The 22,272-nt window shown below is 40.3% G+C and overlaps 1 protein-coding gene across 2 annotated transcripts in view; it reads right to left on the bottom strand.

Annotated features, from left to right (window-relative positions):
* Positions 1-22,272, bottom strand: part of EP300 (E1A binding protein p300) — a 76,077-nt gene that overhangs the window by 15,091 nt on the left and 38,714 nt on the right. Inside the window, exons 8-20 of one of the 2 annotated variants that reach the window (XM_004484156.5) lie at positions 21,912-22,049; positions 17,561-17,678; positions 16,698-16,869; positions 15,834-15,911; positions 15,321-15,430; positions 13,541-13,678; positions 12,497-12,931; positions 11,043-11,222; positions 10,662-10,806; positions 5,571-5,689; positions 2,803-3,042; positions 2,163-2,251; positions 144-224 (exon numbers count right to left, since the gene is read on the bottom strand). In XM_004484156.5, the coding sequence (XP_004484213.2) occupies positions 144-224; positions 2,163-2,251; positions 2,803-3,042; positions 5,571-5,689; positions 10,662-10,806; positions 11,043-11,222; positions 12,497-12,931; positions 13,541-13,678; positions 15,321-15,430; positions 15,834-15,911; positions 16,698-16,869; positions 17,561-17,678; positions 21,912-22,049 (2,043 nt within the window). The remainder of the gene's footprint in view (positions 1-143; positions 225-2,162; positions 2,252-2,802; positions 3,043-5,570; positions 5,690-10,661; positions 10,807-11,042; positions 11,223-12,496; positions 12,932-13,540; positions 13,679-15,320; positions 15,431-15,833; positions 15,912-16,697; positions 16,870-17,560; positions 17,679-21,911; positions 22,050-22,272) is intronic. The other variant, XM_058309179.2, reaches the window with a different exon arrangement.

The raw sequence follows: 22,272 nt of genomic DNA, 5'->3' as shown, positions 1-22,272 counted from the left end.
TAGTTAATCTATATTTAAATGGCAATAAGTGGTTAATGACTAGTAACTGGAAAGTGTAGCACTAGACCTTAGAAACCTGAACATAATCACCTGACATCAAATAGAAATAAGACAGCACTTTTCAAAATAATGAAATTACTTACGTTTGAGGCTGGGAAGGGTCATCCCCCAAAGAAACGCTCTCCCCTTGGATTTCATTGAAACACTTCTCACAGAAATGATACCTGTCGGCAAGAAGGCCATACTGGGGTGAACTATTTCGTTCACACAACACAGCCCAAGCCAAGCAACGAAGCCACCAATCACAGCAGGCCAAGGAGGGGGACGGGAGCAGAGAGCAGGTCATCAACGGCGACAAGGACATTCAATGATGCAGATTTATGGGCCCCACAGTTTGGGTTTTGTTTTGTTTTTTTGTTTTTTGTTTTGTTTTGTTTTTTTTGCAATCAAAGCCAAGTGCAGACAACGACAAGCATGAGGGAGAAAAAAAAAACACAAAGCAAACGAAGAAATGAGGGATTGCAGGACAACAAAAACATAAAAGCAAGACAGGAAAACACAAAGCAGAAAGCCAAGGCAAAGCACAGATTAGCATTAAATATCTCAAATGGGATCACAAGTAGCAAATGATTACAGCAAATAAAATAAAAAAGTTCCACTTAGACCCATACCATTTCATTTCAGTAATTAGTTACTTGATGGAAATAAACAAAATCAAGAGGGCTAAATATCTTGGGGAGGGAAGAATCGCTATTCTGACCATTACATAAACATAGCTGTCCAAAGGAAAAAAACCCACTATGGATTCAGTAGCACAAATCATTAAAAAAAAAACACAAGAGCTCGTCCTTTTGATCCAAAGGAAGCCACAAAAGTAAAGAATGTGCTTTTCACCAAAAAGCCTGCATAAGCAGTTAAATACTGACTATAGCCATCAATTGACAAATTTTAAAAGGCAAGGAATGGCAGTGGTGTGTTGCAGGTACATGGTCACACGTACCTTGGTACAAAGATGAACAAATGATGCAGAATGATGTTAAAAATCTAAAAATGGTGTAAATTTCAAGATTGTACACTGAGGAAAGTCCTGTGCCCGTTGTTACCTGCTTTTTGAGAATAAGGTGTTTTTAAAAACTTGAGTCCCAACTTATCCTAGGTTTCAATGAGTAAAAAACTGAATTCTAATGACTACAAAGCATTAAGAATGCACATAACTTTTGTAAATAAAACAAAAAGTTTAAGTGTCTTTTCCAAAGCTAGAAACGCACCTATAGCACACAAGTTCAGCAAAAAATAACACCCTGAGCTGGGCATCGTTAAGGAAATAAAGGGTATTAAGCAACCAGCCTTTCTATTAGTTTATCAGAGCCCCAAATAAACATTCCATGCAAGGTTTCTCAAAACAGGAGTCAAATCCTGGTTAAGATAATAGTGAATGCAATTTATGAGATTAAGGTCATTACTGGCAGGAGAAAGTAAGGCAGAAGTGCTTCATTTATTAGAGCCATACCATCCTGTAGTAAGTCAGTTTTTGTAGGGAAGTCTAGTACAGCAGAGCTAACTTTGGAATTTCTCCTTTTTATTTGCTACTAGAGACAAATTAAATACTTGGGAATCCCTTGTTTTCACACACTCCCAGGAGAACCACTTAAGAACTGGCTATACACAAAGGGAAACATTTCCAAAAAGATGTAAGCTGGCTAACAAGCTTTGGTTAAAAGTTTCCAGGTAGTTTTCAGAAAAGAGACAGTCACCAATTTCATGGACCAGCAGAACGGCTAATTATAATTAATTAGTAAATCTCAGTTTTGCCTGAGGTTGGGTGAGCTACATATAGTGTTTGGATGGAAAGAGAAGTGGGATCTGGGATGCAGTCCCATCTCTGCCACCAATTCAGAATCACTTAACTTTCCAAGGCCTTGGGTTCCTCGGGCTTCTTTCTTATAAAAATAAGGGCTCAGACACCTGATACAATGCTGTTATTTTCTGATAGAAAATTTTATAATTCTATAAAGACAGAATGCAAAGAACAGAACTTGTACTGTACAGCTGTTTTCAAGCAAGCTGCAAATGAACCACAGCTGTATGTATGCTGGTCCATTCACATGCTTTCCCTAGACACAGGGACACATGGACCATGGTCCACACATGGTCAAGCTTACCTGTTCTGGTAACTGTAGTAAGTGGCATCACGGGGGATTGTGCACAATTGTTTACCATAGCAACAGAGTGTCTGTGGAGAGAACTCCAGCTGCAAAAGAAACCATTTATTAAATAGCACAGAGGTTGAAGGCCGAGTTTGAATAATTACACTGGCAAATCAGAAACAGAAGTCAGTGATGTCTTGGTCCTCATTCATGTTACTCATACTGGGCTATTTCAATTTCCAAGACCGTTAACAGAAGTGAAACCCTCCAAGCCACCCCTGAGGTGGGCTTAGCACTCCCAACTTATCACAGAACTCAACAGGACAAGTAGAGCTGAAAATGTGAATTCATATGCCTAGAAAAACCATTACATGCCAGGCGGTTTGCACACAGATGACTATGATAAAGGGCTTACTCCAGATATGCTTACAATTTGAAGATTCAGTATTCTCATGGGTGGAGTTTTCAATACAATTCACATCTGTGCAAAAATTGTCTTTAGAGAAAGTCCATCCTATATAATCAGATATTATTGGGTCCCATGCAAATAAGTATAAACAAGGCATTAAAGACCCTTAAAAGCCAGAAGTAGAACATTCTTTTACCTCTAGATACCCTAGGAAATTTAAAGGTAGGCCTGACAGTCATTTCTTACCTTTCTGCCACAACAATATCCAAGGCTTTGCATGACTGGATCAATTTCTTGTTCAAAGACCTCGGACAGTTTGGAACAGTATTTGTATACTCGCGATGTCTTCCGATTATATAACCAGGCATTGTTGAACATAAGCCAAATATCATCCACATATTGCCAGGGCTCCTGATACTGTCCAGTATCTAACTTCCTCTTGATAGTAGACAGATCCATGGGACTCTTGACAATATCAAAGTAATCCTAAGGAGAACGATAACACCAAATGTTATCCCAGAGTCTTAGAATATTTAAGGCAGATGACTCGAGTACCCTCCTATTACCCTTAATTTTCCAAGTAATGTAGGCTGTGACTTATCTCTATCACCAAAGAGTTGATTGACAACCATTATTTCTTTAAATCATTATCTATTTATTTCTCCCACCCCTCATTGCTTGCATTTGCCAAGTCGGTTTGTTGTGTGCTGGTCTTCTCTCTCTTTTTTTAAAGGTTTTAAAAAAAATTTATTTTTCTTTCCTTCCCCATCCTCCCCACCCCAGTTGTCTGCTCTCTGTGTCCATTCACTGTGTTCTTTCTGTGTTCGCTTGTATTCTTGTCAGTGGCACCGGGAATCTGTGTTGCATTTTGTTGCATCATCTTGCTGTGTCAGCTCTCCATGTGTGCAGCACCATTCCTGGGCAGGCTGCACTTTTTTTGCGCTGGGTGGCTCTTCTTCCGGGGCGCACTCCTTGCGCGTGGGGTTCCCCTACGTGGGGGACACCCGTGTGGCACGGCACTCCTTGCGCACATCAGCACTGCGTGTGGGCCAGCTCATCCACACAGGTCAGGAGGCCCTGGGTTTGAACCCTGGACCTCCCATGTAGTAGGCAGTTGCCCTATCTGTTGGGCCAACTTTGCTTCCCCTGTTCTTCTCTTTATAGGAGGTACTGGAAAATGAACCCAGGACCTCCGATGTGGAAGGGAGACGCCTAATTGCCTGAGCCACCTCCTCTCCCTTTTAAATTATTATCTACAAAGATAGTGAAGCTGCTCAGAGAGCAAAAAGAGTAAGAAATGGACACTAGAGCTATCAGACACTCTCCAAACAATAGACGTGGTCTTCTGCTACAACTCCAAATGTTTTACCGTGGCATTTGTGACATTAGTTTAAAAACAAAGACAACATAGATCCTTAAAAGGTTAGTACCGGAAGGGGCCTACACATTATTAAACTAAGCACAGTGAACTTCAAACATTCTAACCAAAAGAACTTTTGGGTAGATTCAGTAAAGGGACCTTTTGATTAGATCACTTCAGTTAAGGGCCTTTAATTAGATTGCGGGACCCAGAGTGGATTCCAATCCTCTTACTGGAGTCCCTTAAAAACGGAGGACTAGGGAAGCGGACGTGGTTCAACGGATAAGAGTGTCCGCCTACCATATGGAGGGTCCAGGGTTCAATACCCAGGGCCTCCTGATCCGTGTGGTAAGCTGGCCCACATGTAAGGAGGGCTGTGCCACGCAGAGGTGCCCACACGCAAGTGCGCCCCACAAGCAGAGCCGCCCCACGCGAAAAAAGTGCAGCCCACCCAGGAGTGGTGCCACACATATGGAGAATTGATGAAACAAGACTTGGCCTGGTGGTTAGGGCGTCTGTCTACCACATGGGAGGTCCACAGTTCAAACCCTGGGCCTCCTTGACCCGTGTGGAGCTGGTCCATGTGCAGTGCTGATGTATGCAAGGAGTGCTGTGCCACGCAGGGGTGTCCCCCGTGTAGGGGAGCCCCATGTGCAAGGAGTGCACCCCATAAGGAGAGCTGCCCAGTGTGAAAGAAAAGTGCAGCTTGCCCAGGAATGGCGCCGCTCACACAGAGAGCTGACACAAGATGACGCAACAAAAAGAAACACAGATTTCCGTGCTGCTGACAACAACAGAAGCCGACAGAGACGACGACGCAACAGACACAGAGAACAGATAACCGGGGTGGGGGGAGAAGGGGAGAGAAATAAATAAATAAATAAATCTTAAAAAAAAAAAAAAAAAAAAAAAGAGAGAGATGCAGTTTCCCGGTGCCGCCTGACAATACAAGCTGATGCAGAAGAATATACAGCGAATGGACACAGAGAGCAGACAACAGGGGGAAGGGGAGAGAAATTAATAAAAATAAATCTTAATAAAATAAACAAACTGAGGACTAAAAGCAGGGACACACAGAATGAAGTGGCAGAGAGAGAGAACCCAGAAGCTGGGATCAATGGAACACAGAGGCTGAAAAGAAGCCAACTTTAGCCCAAAGGTGAACGAGAGGCTCAAAGAGAAGGCAGAGACAAGCCATGTGACACAGCTGAACTCCGAGAGCAAGTGAGCTGCCTGGAGGAGAATGCAGAGACCAGCTGCCATTTTGCCTTGCCAAGCAACAGGAGTCCAGGATTGCCAGCAGACAACCTGGCTGAGACAGCATCTCTGATGATGGCTTGATGTGGACATTTTTACAGCCTCAGAACCTGAAGCTTTTAACCTAATAAATTCCCATTATAAAAGCCAATCCATTTCTGGTATATTACATTTGCAGCCTTTAGCAAACTAAAGCAGGGAGGATATGGGGAATGACTGCTAATGGAGACAGGGTTTCTTTTAAGATGAAAGTGATCTATAATTGATAGAGCAAAGGTTAAGCAACTGTGAGTATAATAAGAACCAATGATTTATATACTTTACATTGTACAGTATATGAATTACATCTCAATAGGGTATTAAAAAAAATAAAACAGAAGTACCACCACATACTTACAGGGATTCCCAGAAGCTGAGGGTCCACAGGTTGACGAAAGGGAAGGGACTCTGGATCCTGACGGTAAAGTGCCTCCAATGTTGGCATCAATGCCTGGCGTAACTCTTCTGGTTTGAAAACTTAAAGGATACATTTTAAGTTAGTATCAATTAAAAAAAAAGACAACAAAAATATTCAGGTTTAATCTCTTAGAACTATCTTAAGAATCACAAAACATAAAAGTTGACTACACTGTTCCATGGAAATATCACTAAGGGCTCATTTCCTGTTTCTAACTCCAGGAAGGGGAACAGTGCTGTCTGCTTCAGTAAGTGCCAACAAAACAGCGTATCTGATCACCTTAAACATCCAATGGCTCAGCTCAACTTTTCAATCAGAAATTTGTTAAAATGAGAGCTGGCCAAGTAGAAACAGAACCCAAAAATTTTAAGGAGACTTTTCAAGATACTGGTGGTAGAACATGATGTTGTCAAACAAGAATAGGAAGAAACGGGGGGTGGAGGAAGGATGTGAGTTAACGTCTGTAGGGGTAGAATCTGTGAAGAGCTGGCGGTAAGTATGAGCACAAAGAAGGGACAAAATGGGGGTAAGGGGTTACCTTGGGGTGGGGCTTTGTGGGTTTGAGGGGGGCTGGGGATGGGCAGAGGGGTAATATTGTCCAAAAATTGGGGGGAGGGAGGGGCAACATACGAACATGGGAGAGTGTCAGGTGTTCGTTGAGAACAAAATATTGAGAAAATCTTATCAAAGTATAAGTAGGAGGGTTACCTGTTTAGGATGCTCAGGGGGTATGGTCTGATGCGGGATGGACTCTGGGTGAATAGCTGAAGGCTCATTTTGCCAAGGTGGGTTGTACCATTGGGAAGAGACCCAAGAAGTGAGAGTTGGGGTGGACCCACATCCTGGGGAGGACTAATGCCGTCAAATAGAGAGAACTGTATCTCTAGTGAGAAAGGAGGGCTCCCAGGGCATTAGGGCAGTTGAGAAAGTCAGGCCCTGAATACTGCTGCAAGTATCTCTGGACATGGCTTCTCGGGAAATGGAGCTTGGCTGGCGTTGTGGGCCCCAAGGGGAGGGGAAAATGGATGTGGAATGGATGGAACTAAGGTAAATATGGGGGCAAGAGAGGAGTTTTGTGAGTACACGAAGATGAATATAAAACATGTAATATTACACCAAAAACATATAGGGGACGACAGACTAATAATGTAAACCATAAGGCAAAACATAGGATAACTAAAAAATTTAGAAAACTGTACAACCTAAAGTATGGACCACATAGTAAGCACAGATGTCATCTTGTTTGAAAGCTATTGTCTCGGAATCTGTACATCAGTTTCAGGAAATATGATATGAACAAGTTAAGAGATTATTGCTGTGGAAGGGAAAAGGTTTTATGGTGAATCTGGGGAAGTACTGTATATTGTATATATGAATTTCGGTGATCTAAGACTCTTGTGAAGCTGACATTATGTTGGGATTCACTTTACAGGAAGTTTTGGATCACAGAGTGGTTCAACAATGGCAACGGAGGAATACTGATATAGGATGTTATAGACAGGATATATATGGTTGACAGGGAGTCATACAGGGCATATGCCCAGGGTATATAGTAATGTCTAGATATACTCATAGTGGAAACAATTAAAAACAACAGCTGGGGGGGTACTGGGCCCCTGGCCGGGGGGGGGGGGTCACTGTCGTGGACACTGGGGAAACAGCGGCAGTCCCCCAGGTGCAATGGCAAGAACCAGGAAGGAAGGAGGGCCCAACAGTGGGCTCCTGATATTAATGGCTATGCTTTTGAGCCTATACACCTGCAATAACAATAAGGCCTAGAGTAGCACTGTGCCTGGGAGTTTCCTCCTGACAGCCTTCATGTTACTCAAATGTGGCCATTCTCACAGCCAAACTCAGCAATTAGATGTAGTGCATTCCCCCCAGCGTGAGACATGACACCCGGGGATGAGCATCCCTGGCACCGAGGGATCACTACCACATACCAGCTGAAGATCCAACTAGAAAAGGACCTTGAATTAAAGGTTCAACACGGATCAGCAGAATATCCCTGTCTACATATAATAACATGACTTCAAAATGCTGTTTGACCTAATGTAAGGGGGAAATGGAAAGGAGAAATGAGAATATAAGGCTATGAGTCTCTAAAAAAAGAGTCTGGAGGTTGTCAGAAGGAATGCCCTTATGCACAACTGAGCAGAGTCTGAGAGACAGATAAAGTAGATACAACCCCAGGTATTGGTTCTTTTGAGGGATAAAGAGACCCACGGGTTCTATGGTCATGGCAGATGGGGTTCACTGTCATGGCAGATGGCCCTTCTTTGGAGCTGGTGTTTCTGCGTGATGGAATTGGACTCAGAGGGGATCTCTTTTCACAAGACTTGCATGCTACTTTACTGGAATTGTAGTTGGTGCTGGGGTTTTAGATATATGTAGGGGATTTGAATCTCTGGACTGATAAATGACACCCAGGCCCAGAGCCTCAACAGACTTCAGCTCCTACACTTTGATTTGTTGAACTTACCCCACTCAGCTAACATGGAGTTGAAGAAGGTCAACCACCACACCATGGAGCCTAGAGTGTCTACAACTGGAAGCGGGAGGAGTGCATCCAGTATCCATGTGGAATCTAAGCCCCCACTTGACAGAGATGTGCAATGGACACAACCAATCCAATGTCCACAGAGAAAATGTGGAATGGGTGTGGGAAGGGTAGCCATGGTGGCTGCTGGGTGTGGGGAATGGGAGGAAGAGATGAGATGTGGAGGCGTTTTCGGGACGAGGAGATGTCCTGGGTGGTGCTTCACGGACAATTACGGGACATTGTAGATCCCCCCAGGGCCCACTGGATGGAACATGGGAGAGTGTGGGCTATGATGTGGACCACTGACTATGGGGTGCAGTGATGCTCAGAGATGTACTTACCAGGTGCAATGGATGTGTCACGATGATGGGAGAGAGTGTTGCTGTGGGGGGAGCAGGGGGTGGGGGCGGTGGGGTTGAATGGGATCTCATATTTTTTGAATGTAATTTTTAAAAATAAATAATTAAAAAAAAAAAAGAATAGGAAGAAGTCCTCATTCATGACATCAGTATTTAACAACTCAGACATTAAACCTGATTGTCACTAAAGGAGTCAGAACCACCAAAGGGAAAAATACCTCATAAAAATGATGGGGTGTTTTAGAATTTAGGAGGAAGAGACATTTAACTTTTTTTTTTAAGGAGGTACTAGGGATTGAACCCAGGACCTTGTATATAGGAAGCAGGGGCTCAACCACTGAGCTACATCTGCCCCCTAATAAGAGTTGGTTTTTTTCATTCGTTTGTTTTGTTTTTGGGACGTACTGGGGATCAAAGCCAGGATCCTCATACGCAGGAAGCAGGTGCTCAACCCCTTGAGCGACATCCACTCCCACATTTAACTATTTTTAATGACAGAAATTTAAGTCTAAAAACAGAATGAAATGGCGATTGCTAGACTATTAGACTTATAGTTGATCAAATTATGTTCACACATATTCTTGGTATGTTTCCCAAAAGTATAGGAAAGATTTGTTGGTGAGTCTCAAATGGTGTTAATTTATGTTATTATTCAAGAAGTTAGTCTTTTTTTTAAAGATTTGTTTATTCTGCTCCCACACACCCCCGTTGTTTGTGGTCACTGTCTGCTCTCTGTGTCCATTTGCTGTGTGCTCTCTGTATCTGCTCATCTTCTCTTTAGGAGGCACATTAGGAATCCACCTGAGACCTCCCATATGGGAAAGAGGCACCCCAATCACTTGAGCTACCTCAGTTCCCTGGTTTGTTGTGTCTCTTACTGCCTTTCCCCTTTGCCTCTTTGTTGCATCATCTTGCTGCGCCAGCTTGCCGTGCCTGCCGGTTGTGCCAGTTCACCTTCTCCAGGAGGCACTGGGAACTGAACCCAAGACCTCCCACGTGGGAGGTGGGAACCCAATTGCTTGAGCCACAACTGCTTCCTGAAGCTAGTCTTTTTATGGGTTCAATTTTGAGCATTACAGTCTGAGCAAGGACCTTATTTCTTCTATACACAAATTAATTTTATCTTCAGAATGGCATATTGGTAGTACTTAAGATAAAAAAACTTCAAGGTATCAGGGTATGGGTGGTTATCATGAAAAAAAAAATCAGGCTAGACAGATGAGAGGCTTTTCTGTTTCTCATACATGGTTTTGCTCAAAATAAACATAATTTGAGAAGTGATTCTTAATAGTAAGATGGGGGTTTGCTGCTGCCTAAATTAAAATAATGTCTCAAAATAAACAAAATTTACTTTTAAATGAAAATAATTTTTAATTCAAAGGTTTTTGTATTAATGAAATACTCATTATGTCCTCCAAGAGACAGCACACTCATCCTTGAGTTAAATCTTACATTACTCACATGCTTGAGTTCTACTCCAAATAGTAAGTAAACTATAATTTCTGTCTGAGTATCATTTAAAGTTTAACACTTTATGCCAAGCCACACTGTTTGCTCAGCTCGACCTACTAATTTCCAGCAGAACTGTTCAAAGCAGAGACCAGATCAGAATCAGTCTGCCTGGGTTCACATCCCAGCCCAGGCACTAAACCAGCTGAGTAACCTGGGCAAATTATGTAACATTTCTAGGTTTCAATTTTCCTACCTGTAAAATAGGGATCAAAAACCTCTTAGAGTAGTTGTGAATTTATTAAATGAAGCAATGCAGGTATCTGGCATAGTATGTGACACGCAGTAAATGAACAATAAATATTATTACTGTTACTACTGTCTCCAGCATTCTAGTTGAGGGTATTATTTAATAATTTTTCTCTTCTGGAAAAGAGATAGGTTTTAGAGTTTGGTAACCATATATACCCACCCAACCCTGAAAAATGATGGGTATTAATGACCCAGTGGTTGCAGCAAGTCAATATATCTGAAACGAAGAAAAGTTGTTTTCCACTAATACTAAGAGATCAGCCTCAGAGCACCAAGCTTGGTGAAAATGCAGTAATGTCCATCAATCTCTAACAACCAGGAAGCCTGATCTCATACTTACTCTACTTTGGTTTCTTCCCTGAAACTTACTCTTTTTCTTGGACTGTCCTGGAGCTGGAGATGACTGAGTGGTTGAAGTACTTGGCTGGTCTTCTTCCTCTTTTACTTCAGTTTTTAATTCAGTGCCTCTCTCTTCTGTTTCTGTAGGTTCCCCATTACAGTCTTCTACTTTACTCTAAAAAAGGCAAGAATTTTCAGTATTCCAAATACCCAACTGGGAAGTAACAAGATCACAATCATTATGTTATTTCCGCTCCCTTGTGGACATATCCGAAGATCCTTTCTTACATGGGAATCATTGAAATGAGACCTACTTAGAATACTTTAAAGCAACATGATTTTTTTTTTTTTAACTTGGGTTTCTAGGTTCACATCTTAACAAAATCAACCCAGTAACTGCCCTACTCTCACCTCTGGAATATCTTCTGGCTGAGTATCTGCTGGTTCTGGTCGATCCACTTCCATTTTAGCCTCCATTTTCACTTCCTGTGAAGGCTGCTTCTCAGGAATGGTCTGAGAATTCACTTCTGTGCTACTAGTAGATGGAGGGTTTGATACCTGCCCTTCAATGCTTACAGCTGGTTGAGAAAGCTGGGCAGAAAGGAGGGGAAAAAAACCCAAAAAGTTCACCCATTATACAACCAAATTTTAGGCTACAGAATAGGATGGTCACCTATTTTTCTAGGCTAGTATCATTATTTCCATTAATGATGCTTGTACATATTCTGCCTACTTCACCCCTTTAAGTAAACAGTGGTTAAGAATAGGATATGGAAGACTTGCATATACAGGTTACCTAGCTGTGAGACAGACAACAAATGTTTCTCTGGTAGCTATCATTCTGTGGGATAAAAGTTACAAAGATGATTGCCTCATAGGAGCTTATATTTAAATAGAAATGGAAGGAAAGAAAAAAAAAAAGGTCTTTTTGGTTTTTAACTTTTCGTTGGGAGGTTGTGATTGTCCTAAAAAGTAGAGAGAACAATATAAGGAACTCCCATGCTGGGTGGTTGTCTTGAATCACCAGGTTCTAATGGCCTACTTTCCTCAGCATGTACCAAGAATGCAATACTAGCTGGCAATCATTACGTTTTCCCTAAGTCTTCCAATATGATGTCTCATAAGAAGAGGTTAGTAATTTCAGGAAAAAGCCCTACATAGGATAAAATAAAGTGGATGCGTAGATTCCTTTCTGCACTTGCCCCTCCTTGACAATAGAGGCTAGGATGAACCAGTTGACAATGAACAGTATTTTAGTAGGTGTCTGTGACTCACAGGACTTCCCAACTAAAATGATAAAACTCCAATGTTAGAATTAACTTATTAAATAATAAGCATAATGTTCAAAGTCTTCACACAAAGTTCTATTAATGATTCAATTATTAGATAAGATTTTGTATTTCTCTTATACGCATGAGCAGCCTCAAACAAGGAAGCTAGCTCTAAGTTTGTTCCAGACCCATAATTCTATCATTTTTAGGTGCTATTTTAATTTTATATCTCTATTATTAGCTCAGGCTGCTTGATAGATTCTTGAGTATATGTAAAATTCACTTGGTGCACTACATGATATCCTAAATAAGCAGCAGAGGGATTCTCTCTCCTTACATGTCTTTAGGATTCAGAATACAACATGAAGCTTACCATGGTCAAAGCCAGACCTAAACAAGGTTCTATAAACTCCTTCTAAGTAAGTTAAGTTCTATAAAGGGAAGGAAAAACAGAGGAAAAGAAAATTGCTAGCTAAAATGAGATTCCAGTCTAACTGGTAAAATAGTAAGAGATGAAACAACAGTGAAAGGAAACATCACAAAAGTAACATAACACGCTGTAACAATTCCACTTTAACCCAAATCTCTGCTTACTGGAGTTGCAGGCTGTGGAGGAAGCAGTGGTGCTGTCGGGGTGGGAACAGAGGCTGCTGTACTCTGCTGTGAGAGTGGCTGTTGCTGGGGCTGGTCAACTGAAGGAGCAGCAGAGAGTGAAGTCTGCACTTGGGGAGGAACTTGCGCTGTTGGTGGTGTAGGAGTCTGCCTTGGAGGGGGATGCAGAGCCTGGGACTGTGGGCCAGGTGGCATGGATGGAGGTGTATGAACAGGGGCTGGAATTGTTGCTGGTGGCTGCTGAGCACCTATGCTTGGGGGTGTGTGGTGAGGGGTGGGGGTTCGACTTGGTACAGGAGAGGGTGAGTTCTGATGCAGAGTTGGTTGAGGGAGAGGAGGGCAGTGAATGTGACTCCCTTGAGTTCCAGGGGGCAGTATAGGAGAGTTCACTGGGCAGGAAGAACCAGACATTTGTGCCTGTTAAAAAAGAAAAGCAAAACAAGATGTCAATTCAGAAAGAACTAAAGAAGTTTTCACATAGGCAGGTTATGTGCATTTAGAACACAAACTGATTCAACAGAAACTGGCAATGCCTCTACTTCAAAATGTGTCAAAAATCCTATTATGGGGGGGCATTATCTTTGGACAATGCAAACAATATAGTACTAAAGTAGACTTGAAACAATTCAGTAAAATGGCTTCTGCTACTGCAGGGTGTGGGAATGGGGAGTACACCACGTTCCAGTGCTTTCCTATGCTCTCTGCAGCCCGTTTTTCCTTTCACATTGCAGTGCTCACCAAGATTTCAGTTTTTAAAAATGTGTTCATTACTTAAAAAAAAAAAAAAAAAAGTCAAACCATCAATTTAACCTAAGTCCTAGTTTGTAACAATCATCACCATTGCTATGCCACAGAATAGTCTTCATGTTCAGAATACCATATGTCCAGAACTGTTTTATTAAAATTTTAAAAAGAATCATTTGCTTTCACTCAATGTTTGATGCCACCCTTTCCTGTAAAAATCTGGTTATCAAGAAAATTTCAAAAATCACAAGAAAAAGTAAAAAATCCACTTGGAAGACATACTTGAGACACTGGTGCTTGACCGCTGGACTGAGCCAAAGGCATGTTCGATACATTCATTCCCTGTGCTGAGAACTGAGTCTGGGGAAGGAATTGGCTCTGGCTGGAAGGCTGTTGCATGCGAGGCCCATAGCCCATAGGCTGAAAAAAAATAAAAAGAGTACCAAACTAATTCATCACACTGTTACTCTATAGCTGGAATCATACCAGTTGTTCTGGCCCAGCTTACTGTCAGGCTCACTAAGCAGAAGGGGAGAAAAAAATAAGACAATAGGTGAAGAAAAAGAAGATGCAGAAAGAAGGAAGAACAGACTCTCCTGCCAAAATGATGGGGAACAGCCTCACAGTTACCTACACAAATCCAGGCCTTTTAATAAAGGAAGGAAAACTGGAACATCAAAGGCCAAAGACCTCATAAGCTAAGAAAGGCATCTGTCTTATAGATTAAACCAAATATTAAAACTATTCTTTAAATATGGCTGACTGGGACCAAGTAGTAGTAGTGCTGGAGAACCTCAAAAGCCTCCAAACTTGGACATACCAGCTGACTCTGAAGGACAAGGTTAAGTGCTGGGACCAAAGTGGAAAACCAAATCAATTGGTTAAGAGTCTGCATAAGAAACAGCAGAATGCTCAGAGCTCCTATTCTCTAAAACCAGGGCACTCACTCCACCACCCTTGCAAAAGATGGGTGGTTCCTGTCTGGGGAGGTTCTAGGCTTGGTAAAGCCAGACACTAAGTAAGGTAGAGAAGTGACTGAATGAAAATCTGCAAGCTACTTAACAGCAAGACCCAGGAGCAGGGGACTAGATGCTTTTTGACTGATAAAACAGTATTACTATAATTATACATTAACTACAACCCATAGTTTACATTATGGTTAACTCTTTGTCAGTACTATTGACTTTTTTAAAATCAATTTTATTGATACATATTCATAAAGGATACAATCCATCCAATGTGTACAATCAATGGTATTTGGTATAATCACAGTTGTGCATTTATCACTTCAATCATTAGTAGAACATTTCACTTTTTAAACTATGTATGCACTAATACTTTGGATGTAAATTTCTCTTTTGCTGTTTATTTTCTATAAAGTAACATGTCATATATATTAACAATCAAAAGAGTTCTTAACTATATTGGATCCTACAGTATGCATCCTTTAGAAATCAGATATTTTCGATTTAAAGCTGTGAATAGCTTTCTTCCTATTACATAAATCATTGCCTACAAAGCATTCCAATTTACAGGTGTACCATGACTTAATCATGATGAATCCTCTAATTTTCAGTCAGGACATGCCCACTTATTTTTAACAGACTGAACAGTACAATATTCTTAACATGAAATTTTCCTCTCATATTTTATCCTTGCAGTATCTTAATGACTATTTCAGTAGGACAAAATTTCTAAAAACAAAATTCCAGGTTAAAAAAAAAAAAGCAAGCAAAAATTAGAGATTTTCGTATTCACTGCCAAATTGTGGTAAATAATTTAGTTTTCTCCACTCCATATCTTTTAAAATAACTATTGATTCTCATCTCCTGAACACATGTATAATGCTTTGATTATGTCTTTATTACAGACTACAACAAAAATGCAGAGAAATTATCAAGGTCAAGGATCAATCACTTATAGCTGATGTTTTCACAAGTGCGAGATTTTTGTTTATGAAGTAGAAGCAAAGAAAAGGCAAAGAAAAGGTATTTTTTTTTTAAACGTTTTTTAAAAATGTCAGGTAAAGGCCAAACTAATCACCCGAAGAAGTCAAACTGACCGGGTTGAGAGCTCCAGGCTGAGCCAACTGTCCATGGTGCTGAAGGGGAGAAGTTTGCCGGGGTCCAATCGGGGACTGGGCCATATTCATCTGGCCAAATTGATTCAAACCTGTGAATATATGCAAATATTTAGATCTGAACACCTTCATGGAATCAGAGAATAAAGAGCAAGTTCATTTTTAGTAATTTTAAGTCATTTTAGCACAACAAATAAAAGAACCCGAAGAACCTGCTTTGAATCTTCTAACTGTAAATGAATCATTTTCATTCACAGTAGCCAAAGAAAGGCACTGTTAAATTAATGTATGGTTTCTTGACCTAATCTTTTCACCCTCCTCCTTTCTTCTCTGGTTCCAACTCTAAATGCTTTCCAGTTTCTCAAGTGAGTGCTTATGACACTTGCTGCTGGCCCAAGGAACAAAATGAGGTAGTAAATGTAATCTTGTAGTACATTAGGGATCCTCTAGTACAAAAGATCATGGTTAAGTACATGGATTTCATTCACAACTTACCAGGTTGTGACGTTATCCGGGGCATCATCTGGTTTGGCACATTGCCACGGATCATTGTTGGGTCAGGTAGAGGACCATCTAGGGTGAAAAAGAGTTAGAAAAGCATCTTTGAGTCATCTGATGTTACCTTAAACAAACAAAACCCACAAAAAAATCCCCCACGAAGTATCTTTAAGAATACCTTGGAGAATTCAGTCTGAATCTAAAAAGAATAAAGCTCTGAACTGTCTATGAATTCATAAGGTAATACGTAATCTTGGCTATCTACTAGTTAATTCATCAGGTCAAGAAAACTTCTATAACCAGAAACTGAAACAGCCAGCTATAATTGTAAGCTACTGGATATGTAACTTTTAAACGATGCTCCTAAAAAATGAACAGTCCTTTATTTAGCCTTGAGATATATAGTGTTAAGAAGAAAAAAGTGACAATGTAACATGATATTCTGTGTGGGAAGTAAAAATTCTTCCAGGGGGACCACTAAATTTGGTTAGTCTGCCAACATTTATTGGCAAAATACCACACTGGAAACCAGTGAGTGTCAAAGAAAGCCTGATTATCAGGAGATAGCTGAAACCTGTGGGCTACCATTTATGTATGTATGTATGTATGCTGTTTTTACCATTTTTTAAGAGTCACTATGAGAGAACAGATTTGGGGTCTAAAAAGGATGCCAGATTATCAAGAAGTATTAAGTACCATGGCCAGAAATCTTAAACATACCTTTTGGCTAGTGTTTTTACCATGGATGAGTTGTTTTCTTTGCAAACCAAAGCATCATTCACAAATTCAACAGTAATTACACAAATTTATGTAAATTAATGAATTTTTAAAAGATACATAAATATAACAAAAAGTACTTACTAGAAGTCATTCCTGGTTGTGGCTGCCCCATGGTAGGCCCTGGATTTATGGAAACTGGTACTATGCCTGCATTTGGCAGCATGCTCTGTTTCTGTAATCTAGTCCTTCGTTTTTCTTCTAGTTCTTTCTGGATCTTATAGATCTTCTCAGCTAGAAGGTGGTAGTATTCCGCCTTTTTATATTTTGGAAGCAAAATAAGAGCCATGAGGAGGGGGGAAAGAACTATCAGAAGGAACTACAAGCAGGTAACAAAGCAAAAAAAAAAAAAAAGAACTAAGACCAGATACTAGCTTCATTAAGAGAGTAAGCAGTAACTAACTTACTGGGAACAATCTATCAGATGATTCTAAACATGAGTTTGTGTTTGGACTGATCAGATGACCAGCAACTTTATTCTGAACCTTCATAGTAAAGCATTATATCTCAAAGTAGATTTACTAAATCCATGCAGGCAATCTACAGGATATGGAAGAAGCATGCTACATTTTGAAGAGCATATTTAGAAAAGAAAGCTCAACTCAGAGAGAAACTGGACTACTACTTAATATGAATACACTAAGCAGCTGATTCACTGTATTCTGGTGAAAACAGGACAGAACTAGTAACAGCCTCGCCACTTTCTAAGTCGACAGAAGGACAACCCAGATAATACAGTGCCTCATAAAGGCACCGTATTAAAAGAAGAACTTAAGATGCATGATGACACACTTTAAGAAAATTGCTGTTATCTTAACTGTGCACCAAAGATGGGATAGCTAAAGGGTCTCTGTCTCTGAAGCACACTATTACTTGCAAATGTTACAGAACAGGGATAAATTAATAGGGTCTATTTCTGACTATATATAGAAAAAAGAGATGCTCACTCGGTTATTTGCAGATTCATACATGTCCCCTTCCACTTTCCGGGCATATGCAACAAGGTTTTCCATCCGTCTATCTTTTAAAGCAGCAGGATCCGGAGTAGGAAATATGGCTTGAACACTAGGAATAGAAAATCCAACCACTGTAATATCATGTCAGCTTTCCATTCATATCACAGGCAGGCGCAATCCTTTTAACTTTTTCCCGATTAATATTTTCTCACTTTTATACAATGAATATATTGAGTAAAAGGAAAAATAATGGAGGCTGGAGTATGCTCAAATATAAAACAATACTGACCAAGACGATACTGTCTCTTTGCAGTGAACAGAGAGTTTTACTGATCAGAATGTAAGAAACTACTGTATAAAAAAATTCTCTGGTCCTTGTTAATCTAAATGTAGAGCAAAAAATTTTGTCAGTTATTAACTAGCAAGAGCCTTCACTTCCTTTACTCTCCTAAATTTACTCAGTTTAGTTTAAGAACTTAGATCAAGAACGAAGGAAAAAAAAGAAGTGGAAGGGGCGGAAATGCATAATAATTCTGCTAGAATCAAAGCTGTTCACTCTTTTACATTTGGATACCCTGTGTTCAGTTATACCGTACTTTAAAGGTACCAGGTGGGGATGCTATCAATGAAGGTTACAAGAATAAATGAGTTGGTAGAAAAGTGCTAAACTTAAACTTTTTTTTTTGTACTGGAGCCAGGAATTGAACCAGAGATCCTCACATGTGGGAAGCTGGCATTCAGCCACTGAGCTACATTGGCCCCCAAGTTGGTTTTCTCATTTTTTTTTTTTTAGAGGAGTCACTGGGAACTGAACTCTGGACCTCCGAAGTGGGAAGCAGATGCTCAAGCACTTGAGCCACATCTGCTCCCATAATAAACGTTTTAAAAATTTTCCCCCACCGTGGCCTTTTGCATGCTATCTGCTCTCTGTGTCCATTTGCTATGCATTTTTCTGTGTCTGTGTTTATTTATTTAATTTCCCCTCCCCCCTTGTGGCTTGCTTGCTGTCTGCCCTCTGCCCGTTCGCTGCGCACTCTTCTGTATTTTTGCTTGTCTCCCTTTTTTGTTGCGTCACCTTCCTGAGTTGGCTCTCCGCGGTGCTTGTGGGCCAGGCAGCTCTCCAGAGCGTGGCGAGCATGCTTGTTGCAAGGAGGCCCCAGGACACAAACCCAGGGCCTCCCATATGGTAGACAGGAGCCCAAGTGATTGAGCCACAGCTGCTTCCCCCATAATAAACTTTTAAAGTCAAATTAGATAAGTGATCCCAAATAATTTACCTGCTCTGTAAATTACATAACATTTTCTAAACAATTTATCACAAAATAATAGTATGTTTTGGCTATTCTTTATTAATAAATTCATTTCATTAAAATGTGAGTTTTTACTTTGTCAAATTCCATTTCCAGCACTATCATTTTAGAATTCAGTAATGAAATTCAAGTATAATTGGTTAGCTAATGTAACATAAAAATAAAGAAACTAAAAGCTAGGCCATATGGTTCTAAGCCAAAAACAATCGTGTTTAGAACAAAGGAGACCCCTCTAATTAAATGGAAGTGAAAAGACTGCTCTGAGTAGAAAATGATGCATGTAGTTTACAAACAAAAGCCCTGTAAATCAGTGAGATCCAAGTTCTACTTTTATGATCTTGAATACATGTTCATTTTACGACTCATTATATGCTTCCCCCTTTCTTCTGACAAGATAAAAGACACTGAGGAAGAATACATGTCATGTATCAACTTCAAATCAAATAATAGAGAAGGTATTTCACAAATGGTCACTATCTGCACATCTGGAAGACGAAGTGACCAGAGAGTCCACCCTACCTGATTCAACTTGTCAACACCATAAAAGCTTAACCAGAATGTAATTAACACCACTGAATTGCTTATTTGAAGGCGGTTTAAGAGAGGAAATTTTAGGTTGTGTATATGTCAAAAAGTCTTTAGACTGTTTTGAAGCTCACAATTTTGCTTTTAAAAAAAAAAAAAAAAATCAAAACCAACCAAACAAAAAAACATTGCTAGTCATCATATTGCTGAGAACGTGTCATAACAGAAGGCTAGAAAATTTAGAACTCCTTTGTCTTCTTGTAAAAAGAATATGCAGGACTTATCTTTAAATTGGACAACTCTTTTTAAATATACTACCATGAGAAAATAAAACTTCCGGTTCTGGTACCAAAAAAAAGGTGGAAAACCTAACATTGTCTCATCAAGATTAACATCAATGTGAGCATATGGAGAAGCATGAGAAAACTACAATCGGTGTGACCTTACAGACTGTGGTTAATAGCAATACTGTATTCTTGCATCAATGCCAAAGCTGTACTGTGTTGATAATGGAGGTGTATAGGAAAAGTGTGTGAAATGTATGCTATGGACCATGACTGGTGGTAATAGTCTGGTGATACTGTCTCATAATCAGTAACATGTGTTCCACCAGGGTGTGGAGTTGTATGGGAAATCTACACATCTGTAGGACTGTTTTGCAAGCTCAAAATATCTGTAACAAAAAAATATAAAAAAAAAAATAGTATGGGTTGGGGGAAAAATACACCAAATGGACTAAGGACTATAATTGGTAGTAATATTTTGACAATGTTCTTGCATAGTTTGTAACAAATATTTCACAACAGTGCAAAGAACTGGTGGAGGGGTGATGTATGAAACCCCTGTGTGATGTTACATATGTTTATTTTGTAAGTTAACAATCTTTACTACACACTTAGTGTTTACGCATATTCATGTATGAATGATATACTTCAATAAAAACTAAAAAATTAAAAAAAAAAAGATTAACATCAATGATGAAATCAACAACAATGGTGCAAAGTCATACTGTTAGCATGTACACAAGATATGATGTGGCTCCAGCAACTGGGCTCCTGTCTACCTATGGGAAGTCTAGGGTTTGATTCCCAGGGCCTCCTAGTGAAGGTGAGCTGGCGCAAGCAGAGTGCTGGCCCACACAGAGAGCTGGCACAGTAAGACGACGTAACAAAGAAATATAAAGGAGAGACAATGAGAGACACAGCAGATCAGGGAGCTGAGGTGGCGCAAGAGATTGAGTGCCTCTCTCCCACTCAGGAAGGTCCCAGGATCAGTTCCCGGTGCCACCTAAAGAAGAGAAGACAAGCAGACAGAGAAGAATGTATAGAGAATGGACACAGAGAACAGGCACTGGGGGTGGGGAGGGGGTGCGGGGGATGGGGTGGTCAGAAAATAAATCTTTTTAAAAAAATGACAAAAATGGTTATTTCACATCTGTGGTGTCTTCCTCCCAAAAGCCACAATCACAGTCTAATTGAGAAAAAAACATCAAATTTCAACTGAAGGGAGATGACACAAAATATCTGACCAGTACACCTTAAAAGATCACCAAAAAACAAGAAAAGGCTGAGGAAGCTACTACACAGCCAAGAGGAGCTTAAAGAGAAATGACAATCTAAATGTAATGTGAGGGAAGCGGACTTGGCCCAACTGATAGGGTGTCTGCCTACCACACTGGAGGTCCGCGGTTCAAACCCCAGGCCTCCTTGACCCATGTGGAGCTGGCCCATGTGCAGTGCTGATGTGTCCAAGGAGTGCCCTGCCACACAGGGATGTCCCCCATATAGGGGAACCCCACACGCAAGGAGTACGTGCACCCCGTAAGGAGAGCCGCCCAGCACGAAAGAAAGTGCATCCTGCCCAGGAATGGAACTGCACACATGGAGAGCTGACACAACAAGATGATGCAACAAAAAGAAACACAGATTCCCGGTGCCGCTGATTAAGGATAGAAGCAGTCACAGAAGAACAAACAGCGAATGGACACAGAGAGCAGACAACTGGGGGTGGGGCGGGGACAGGGAGAGAAACAAATAAAAAATTAATCTTTGAAAAATAAAGTAATGTGAATCTAAAGCTTCTTTAAAAAAATATTAAAATAGTATGTTATCTTGGGTGGGATTCTAGAACAGAAAAAAGACATTAGGTAAAAATGGTGTCCGAATAAAGCATAGATTTTAGTTAATAATAATGCATTAATACTGGCTCATTAATTGTGACAAATTTAACATAGCAATGTAAAATATTAATAGGGGAACTGAGTATGGGGTATATGGGAACTCCCTGTACTATCTGTAGTTTTTTTGTAAATCTAAATCTATTCTAAAATAAAAAAGTTTATCTAAGGGAAAAAAAGAAAAAGAAGCCATAAAAGCAGACATAACAGTAGCAACAGCCAAGCTATGGAAATACCAATATTATTCCTCTGGTAGGTAAAATGCATTGCAGAGTTAGTTGGAAGCATATTCACATAACTCTTTCTGAGTAAGACATGCCCACAATCTTACAGTTTGTGAACAAGATGATTTCGAAGATCCTGAGTAATATCTTCATGCCATGGTTTCCGAATTCCAGTATTCGATGGTTGAGCTGCTGTTGGCATAGAACCCAGGGAGGCCACACTGGAATTTTCACTCATCATTGGGCTTTAAAAAAGGAATCGTAAAACGGTTTTAAAAATAATTATAAAAGGGTAGGAGAAAGATCTTATTTAAATAGAGCTGACAGTGATTACTGCACTGGGCCAAAATACTGTGAGGAACCTATGTACATAACGAAATCTGGGTAAAAAAGGGTAAGTGACTAGGTATATAATTAGTATACAGTATATAGGTATGTGACTAGTGTGTATGTTTGTTCTTATGTGAG

The sequence above is a fragment of the Dasypus novemcinctus genome, chromosome 12 (assembly GCF_030445035.2).
Source record: "Dasypus novemcinctus isolate mDasNov1 chromosome 12, mDasNov1.1.hap2, whole genome shotgun sequence".
NCBI classification, from domain to species: domain Eukaryota; kingdom Metazoa; phylum Chordata; class Mammalia; order Cingulata; family Dasypodidae; genus Dasypus; species Dasypus novemcinctus.
The sequence above is the reverse complement of the archived record's forward strand: the minus strand, read 5'-3'. Positions and strand labels throughout refer to the sequence as shown.